Consider the following 8,640-nt stretch of genomic DNA (forward strand, 5'->3'; position numbering starts at 1 on the left):
CATAGAGGATAAATGTAATAAAGACAAAAGTTACAGAATATTTTGATCCTCACCTGTAGTGAGTGCTAAATGCTATTCTACATAAAGGAAAAAACAGCTTTCATTTCCATTGGGCGTTCTCATCCTAGGAGGGAACTTCAGAAGCCACGAGCTCCAAGCCCTTCATCTGAGCCTGGAAGATTTCCTGTCCTGTTTTGTGTCGGTCTGTCCAAAGATTGCAGGGTAGAGTCTTAGACATTTGTCTGCATCACTGAGAAGTCACACAGCCATGTGTCTCAGAGGCAGGACTAGAACTCAGGTCTTTCTGCCTCAAAACTTGGCCCTCTACCCATCATGTCACTTTGTCTTCATTTGCCTTAGAAGTTGTTTTAAAAGTAAAAAAAAAAAAAGAAGTTGTTTGTCTGGATTTTTTTTCCTTTTTGGTGAGGCAGTCGAGGTTAAGTGATTTACCCAGGGTCACAAAGCTAGTAAGTATCAGGTATCTGAGGCCAGATTTGAACGCAGCTCCTCCTGACCCCAAGGTAGGAGCTCTATCCACTGCACCACCTACCTGCCCCGGTGGATTTTTTAAAAAAGTTTAAATTGTGCCTCTGCTCATAGCCACAAATACTCCAACCTGCTCTTTAGGGCTAGATCCTGTTGATAAAAAGGAAGTAACTAGTTGTGTTTTCAGAATTGCATTAACTTCCTGGCAGCTAGAGAACCATGTGCAAATCACCTTTTATCCTGGGATACATAGTGAGGCCAGTGGCCTGAAGTGGGGGAAGAGGACCCTGGATCACTCCTGGCATCCCCCAGCTCCACTTACTGACAAGAGACCCTGCTGGTGCCAGCCCAGGTTCTCCTTCTCTTGACCTCCTTCCTGATTCCTTGTTCCAGTAGGCCCTTGGCAGGGCAGGATGAAAACTCTGAGAATAAGCCAAAATTCAGGTTGCTAGCAACATAAACTTAGGCTTTAATCGTTTGTTTTTTGTTTTTTCCCAAAAGTAAGTTCCCAGTCAGCCAAACTTGTCTCTTATTGTTACTGTAGATCATGGAGCCCATCGGACCCCTTCTGTACCAACGACAGGAGCATCCTGACCCTCTCCACAATGGACTCATCTGCTTGTTAAAGGAACAGTAGCATTGGGGCAGCCATGTCAGTCTTTTCCCGAAAGTTCAGTGGGATTCTTCGGTTAGTGACCATTAGTTCAGCCAAACTTCTTCCTGAAACCAATGGAATAGGGCACACTTACTCAAGTTCAAGAGTAAAGAAAAAATCCACTTGAGAAGTACATTCCTTCCATTTATGGTTTTTCCTTATTCCAACCCCAAACAAATTAACTCCTGTACATAAATTGGAAATAGTCTCATCCTAGTTTAAGTTGCTGCCTCACAGGTTCATTGGAATCCTGAGAATCAGACAGAATTTAGTTTTGTCAACAAGGTGGAAAAGGGAGAGAGAGCTCCTGTTTACATGTTAAAATATCCAGTAATTAGCTAGGGCCCGCTGCTGTTTAAAGCTGCTTCTGTAAATTGTGCTGAAAAGTTTGCCTTAAAAACTCTATTTTTTTATTCTATATTTTTTACTCTATTGAAGCTTCATGGCTGAAGTTTTAGCTGCATTTGTGTAAAGGTCGCCCCTCTTCTCCCCGTACCCCATGTTATGGCTTTATTGATTTTTCGTAAAGTTCACGGGACAGGGTTTTTAAGGAAAGAAAACCAGTCCATTCTGTTTGCTTGCCTCTGTGCAGATAGTACATATGTACCCACACAACCTCTTATAAACTGGTAGCAACAGAACCAGGAAAGTTCATGTCTGAGTTATAAACTCTAAGACCAGAGAGGTAGAATTCTTGTTCAGTGAAAACAGAAACCAGAACTATATCTTTAATTTCATTTTTAACCATTTACTAGGGAGCTTTTATGACAGAATATGAAGAAAAGTACCATTTCATTAGCATAGGCATTATTTTATAACTTTATCATTGATGGATTTTTTGCATGTTTTAATCCAGTTAATGTATTTCAATTTGGTCTTGCTGTATTTTAAGAACTTAAGCCTTCTCTCTACCCTTCATTAATCTAAAGACTATTGGATCATCCATTTTGTGACAGTGGTGTACATACAGATGTATGAAATAAAAGAACACAAATAAGTTTGGACAGTATTATAAATACTTTTAGATACTTTTCATAACATAGATTCAAGTATTGTGAGCGAGGGCATCTACACTTGAGTGTGGCTGGGCTTCTTGAGGAGAGGCTTTGCCATGGCCAACTTGAGTTTGCCCTCACCTTTTACGTGAGCCAGCCCTCCAGCATGAAGCCTGTCCTTGGGGCTCATGTCCATCCCTCTGGAGATGGTTCCTCTGGGAAAACTCCTTCACAAGGGCCACTTTCTTGACTCCACTATACTGCCACCAGATTCGACAAGCTGCATGAAGAAATAAAATTCGGCCATTGTTTTTTAAATAAATATTCAGTCTTGGCTTTGTTTCCCCCACAAATGATACAGTATCTGAGATACTACAGTAGACATTAAATGAACTCTGTTGAGTGATAAGAATGCTAGATTTTTCTGGATCAAAGGTAGCAACTGGAAGTTGAGGCAAAGTTAATTTGGTTTTTGTGACTCTAGTTAACTTACTCAGCTTCAATCCTCAAAAGTGATTTTTAGTCCAGATGTCCCAAGGTTGTAATTGGTTTTAATCAATATGATTGATTGTGGCTTAATTTCTTTGAAATGAATTCCTATTTTCAAGATGTGAAAGTATTCACCGTCTTATGAAGATTAGGGAAAAACCCAACCTTAAGCATGTAACACTCACCCCTACGTATATGACTGTGTTAGCCCAGTAATGAGCCTGTCCAAAAATCTAATTTCAGAATCTCAATTCCTTTCCTGTATTTGAGCCAATAAGCAGTTTTCATTTATGTGAGGCTACAGAGATTTGGAGGTAGGGAGTACAAACAAGAATTTTATGTCCTGGTGAAATTTTGTGTTTCAGTTAATAAGAATATTGCATTCTGAATTTTACCTTAACTTTTAAAAATTTTCCTATCAAATCTCCAGGTGTACTGGACCTCTTTTAGAAGAAGAATATTATTCTGAAAATGGGGTCGTAGGAAGGCCAGACAATATACAAACAGAAATTTGAGCCCATTTCCCAAAGGAGGTGAGGCACCTTTAATAAGGTAGAGTTTGCTTTTTTATCAAGTAAAATCTGACCTAACAAAAGGACGTGCAAGAGATTCACTGCATCTGCCTTGGAGTGGAAGGAAGGCTGCCACCCTGAGACAGTAGGAGTCTCTGCCTCTGTAACTGGGCCACAAGCCATCAGAACGGGCTCCCTGCAGTGATGTCCTAAGTTCATTTGATGTTCATAGTTGAAATGAAAAAACAGGATTTTATGGATTCACTTTTTGAAACATAAGTTTTATGAAGCAAATCTTGGTGTCAACCAGTGGACTATTTATTACTTTGTAAAATAACATTAAGATCTTTTTGTTGTTGTTCCATGTGTTTTTTAAAAAGCCTACCCATATACTAAAGCTAGATTAAATTGAAAATAAAAAGTTTTAAAATTTAGGATACTATAGTATGATCGTCTGCTGAGCATGAAATGACGTGACTTACCTTTAGAAAAATCTGTTTTCTAGTACCGAAATTTCTAGTACAGAACTTAACATGACCAGGATAATTTATGGAAATATTTCCATGAGCTCTATCTATATTGTGTACTCTTTTGAAAACAGGGTACAACAAGTAACCCACGTGTTTCTGCCAACAAAATAAAATACAGTATCCATCTCTAACTTCATCTTTTTACTTAGAATTAGCTTTACAGTGATGGCCTACCCGTTGTTGTTTTCCCATCAGCTAGTGAACAAGTCAGTTTGCTGCACTTTATGAAAGAGTCCCAGCAACTGCTTTTAGGTGCAGAATATGGCCTTAGCTCCAATGGGGGCAGGGCGAGAAATGAAATTTGGGCCAAAAAAAGCAGATAGCCTCCCCAAAGTTCCCCTTCTGGAAATGAAGAGGTTAAGACTCGATGCCCTCGCTTTCCCTCTTGTAGCTACCCAAGCCTCTGGAGCTCACCAGGGCGCCTTACTATGTATTATGTAGGAAGGCTAAGCTCAAACTCACTTGCCACGGCTACAGTGACCATACACCCTACCATGAATGCATCAGAGCTCATGCTGTTTCTGGCAGAGAATATAGTCAAAGTCACCAAGCATCGCTACAAAATAATTTTACAAGTTCCTCCCTCTTTGCAGAGATGAGGAATACCATTTAGAATGTCAAAAGACCATTAATGTGCTGGGAAGTTTGGCTGTTACTAAATTTTTTTTTCTTTTTAAAAATCAGTGTTAGGAAAAGTTCCTTAAGTTGGAGAGGGATATATTGGGAATTAAGTGATAGAAAGACAAGATAATTGATTTAAAAAAATAATAAAACTCCAATTTCAGCTGGAGATGCTTTTCCCTAAAGCTTAGGATATACTTGTTAATGAATATTCAAGCAGCCAAGGACAAAGTGAGTGAGGATCAGTTTTCGGAATAAGGCATCCATGAAACAGACACCAAAGAGATTTGAACCATGTTTAATTTTGGTCCCATTTGTACATATTTTATTTACATCTTGAAATGAGGTGACCCTCTATTTTCATAAGAAAAAAAACAGAGTATGGTTTTATTTTGAGAAAACTTGAAGGATAATCCTATAAAAATGATATCTAAATGACATGTTTATTATAATGATGAATGTTTGCTTTTAAGGGGCATTAGCAGCTGGACGTTGTAGCAATACGTAGTTCAAATGTTGGACCTCAGACACTGTGGTTATGTAATGAAATCCTTTTTAAAATTTTCTGAACATTGTCAGTTAATGCAACTTGCTTATTGTACAGCTGTCAGTAAATGTTTTTTAGAAGTTTGCCAGATTATATTTATTGAATAAAACTTTCCCATTTAGCTAAAATGTTTCTTTTCATTTTTTTGAATAGTTTAAATATTAGATAACATCTATGAGATCTATAATCCTAAATTAACACTAAGATTTACAAAGGATCTTTCACATTTTTCCTTGGGGTGGGGTGTCTTTTATTGTGCCTGCAAATAGACAAGGACAGGGAGCCTGTGGGAGTCTGACTGACACCTGGGGTCACAAGGCTAGTGAGCCTGAGTCAGGGTCCAAAGGCCAGTCTTCCTGACTCATGCTCCCTCACTTTGTCTGCTGAACCGGTGGTTAAAATCAAATAGAATGGATCCCTTGCTGGCCCCATGTCAACTTAGAAAACCACAGAGTAAAACTTTTATGTTTTATTCCGTTAAACATTTCCTAATTACATTTTAATCTGGTTCAGGCTGCAGTGTGAAGTTTTGTGGGTGGCATCTAGCAGGAATCTTGTGATCCTGACTGAGCTTATAATGATAACATCCAGGATTTGAACCCAGATCTTTTCATTTTAATTTCTGGGGCCTCCATTTGCAATATACAATTGAATATGCCTTCAACTACCAAAAGCTGTAATTTCTAGAACACCATTCTTCCTCAGACTTAGTCATGTGGTCCCCTTCAAGAAGAGCACAGACTGATTAATAGAAATGCTCCCTTTAGCTGGCTAGCATAATGATAGCATAGCTGCTGATGGAAAGATTTCTGTTACGGACATCTGAGAAATGGGACTGAATAATGCCCGGGGGGGGGTGTTCTGTTGGGCCTGTGTGGGCAGTGCAAGAGGTTTCATCTCCTCTAGTTCCAATAAGCCTACGGCGAAGGGAGGGCAGGTAGCCATCACATCAGCAGGAACCTTCCTGGGGGGATGAACAAAGTGGCTTTCTTCAACGAAACTGCAAGGAAGGGAGGCGCAAGTCATAGAACTCCCTGAAGAAAAGCATGAGATGCAAATCAATTTTTTATTTTCCAAAAAAAGTTTTCATATTTACTACGATAGAAAAAAAAATTCGATTTTTAAAAGATTTTGAACACACTGATTGCTTTCCAATTAAAAGGAAAGAATAAGCACAGTGTGTAAACTAGCAGAAAAACTTGTGGCTGGACCATACGTAGCGCCACTGGAGATGGTGGCCAATGCTCACTTCCACATTTGCTGCTTTCCCACTGGGGTCGAGCTCAGACGTGAACACACACTTTGAGAAACCTGTTCTTGAGACGGCCGTTTCTGTAGCACTTGGCAGCCAAACCAAAGAGATGGCATCAGATGGAACCTGAATCCAGTGTGTTCAAAAGCAGTGAGACTCTAAGTTAAAGTTATGATGTAACTTTCCCAAGACACCAAAAAACCAAGGATTCCTTTCTGTTGGAGCAGTCCAGCCTTAGGAAGAAAGGGGCCAGAATTCAAAAGCTTGGACAGAAGCCTGAAGCATTTGAGGGCCTTGTGTTCCTGACTTGTGTTGGGCTCCGGCTGGAAAATTCACTGCCTTTCACACAATGGGCATTTCTTAGCGGAGAAGGGTCAACCCCTTCATTCCACAGGCAAGGTTCTCCAGGCTCAGACAAAAGGAAGTGGCTTGCCCAAGGTTACATAGGTTAAGTAGCAGACCTGAGATAAAACCCAACTTTTCTAAATCCAAATTCATTGTTCCTTGAAGAAATTACTATGGACTGAAGAAAAAAGTACAGTGTAAGTTGGAAGATAGTTCGTCAACTATAGACAGCTATTAAATACTCTAAGATCTATGCCTTAGATTGTTTCCACAGGTGAGAATAAGATTACTAAGGCTACACTGAAAACACCTGGGTTCAAAAAAAAATTAGCTTCCCAGAGACAAAGTGGACCACAAACTCAATCTGCATTGAGAAGTGTAAGATCATTCAATTACCCAACAAATGTTGATTAAAGCCCCAGCTATCTGCCAGACCCTCTGCTGGGCACTAGAGATAGAGACAAATGAAATAATCTCTGCCTACAAGCTTCCATTCCATTGGGAAAAATGGCCCCCGTCCACTTACGTAGGTAGAACAAGTAGACCCATGATTTCATTGGTCTAAGTAGCAACTAGAGGAGAAAACCCCACCAATGCAAGCAGAATTAACAGGACTGCACGTGGGTAAGTGAAGAGTCAAGGATGATTGCAGTTTCAAAGTTGGGATGCTGCCTTCCACAGAAACAGGGAGTTTGAGAAGACGGTGGGTTATGGGGAGGAAAGCATGAGTTGTTTTGGACACACAGTGAACTCGATGCCTCATGGGACATCCAGGTGAAGTTGTCCAAGAGGCAACTGGTGATGCCAGAGAGAGTCTCTATGCATCTGATGATAATTAAACCCCTAAGAGCTGGTGAGGTCACCAAGAAAGTGCACAGAGAGACTAGAAGAGGCTCAAGACAGCCTTGGGGAATCCTCACAGCAAGGGAACAGGACATTGCCAAGCAATAGTCAGACAGACAGAAGGAGAACCCAGAGAGACAGAGACAGAGAAGGAGGGGAGAGGGGCAGCCAGGTGGCACAGTGGATAGAGCACCGGCCCTTAAGTCAGGAGGACCTGAGTTCAAATCCAGCCTCAGACCCAACACTTGATGCTTACTAGCTGTGTGACCTTGGGCAAGTCACTTAACCCCAATTGCCTAAAAAGCAAAAAAAAAAAAAAGAGGAGGGGAGAGTATCCGTAAGAAAAGGGTGGTCAGCACGCATCCAGCATGCCAGAGAAGTCGAGAAGGATGCAGACTGAGAAAGGATCATCAGATTTGGTGACGGAGAGCTGAGAACACAAGAGTTGGCCCTCAACAGCCATCTTCTGGAGGTTGCAATTTGTACACAGAAGGAGTCCCCGCACCACGACCTCCCAAGAATGAGTCCTCTAGCCTCTGCCAGAGAACCTCCAAGGAGGGGACACCACCCTCTCCCAAAACAGCTCGTTGTGCTGAGTCAGCTGTTTGTCTCTTTGCTCTTCCCACTGTCTGACCCTTGTTTTGCCCTTGGAGGCTCAAGAGAACAAGTTAATGTCTTCTGTCATGGCAGCCCCTTGAGTCAGTCATGCCCGCCACCCTCCCCCACTCCCAAATCTTCTCCAGGCCAAACACTCCCAGTTCCTTCATCCAAGTCTCGTGCTGCCCTTCCTCACCGTGCCTGCCCCCCCTCTCAGCACTCTCCAATTTGTGGGTGTCCTTCCTAAGCTGTGGTGCCCAGAACTGAGCCCACTGCTCCAAAAGGCGTATGATGAGGGCAAAGCACCATAGGACTCCTGGAAGCTCTGCCCCTCCCTCTTCATGCAGCCCCAGATCACGTCAGTTTGGAAACCTCAACGAGATCAGGAGCCAGACTGCAGAGGGCTTAGAAGGGATGAGGAAACGGAAGCAACCAAGACCATCTGATGAAGGAGGGGTAAACAACTGGGGCCGTTGGGAGCAGAAAACGAGACAGCAAGTAAGGGAGAGGTGAAAGTTACAACAGTGAAGACAGGGTCAAGCCAAGAGGAAATGGGGTCAAGGAAACAAGTGGCAAGGTGGCCTTGGCACGAAGGCCTACTGTCTTCATCAGAGACTGGAGCTACGGGCCTCATTCAAGGGGCTTTAAGATGCAGAGCAGCAGAAGAGGGAGGAGCTCCCAGCAAGTGGCCTCTTGGTCAAATACAAACTCAGATCCTCAGCTGAGCAGGGCAAGGTGGCGTGGGAGGCCAGAGGAGAAGAGGTTCTG

At 42.1% G+C, this 8,640-nt stretch overlaps 1 protein-coding gene across 1 annotated transcript in view; it reads left to right on the top strand.

Moving 5' to 3' along the window:
* The window catches only part of ATP11B (ATPase phospholipid transporting 11B (putative)), a 135,391-nt gene extending 130,428 nt beyond the window's left edge, over positions 1-4,963 (top strand). The window contains 1 exon segment of the mRNA XM_020980826.1: positions 1,031-4,963. Coding sequence (XP_020836485.1) covers positions 1,031-1,112 — 82 coding nt within the window. The 3' untranslated portion in view covers positions 1,113-4,963.
* The last annotated feature ends 3,677 nt before the right edge of the window (positions 4,964-8,640 follow it).

This window comes from Phascolarctos cinereus, unplaced genomic scaffold (assembly GCF_003287225.1).
Source record: "Phascolarctos cinereus isolate Bilbo 61053 unplaced genomic scaffold, phaCin_HiC Scaffold_7;HRSCAF=346, whole genome shotgun sequence".
Taxonomy (NCBI): domain Eukaryota; kingdom Metazoa; phylum Chordata; class Mammalia; order Diprotodontia; family Phascolarctidae; genus Phascolarctos; species Phascolarctos cinereus.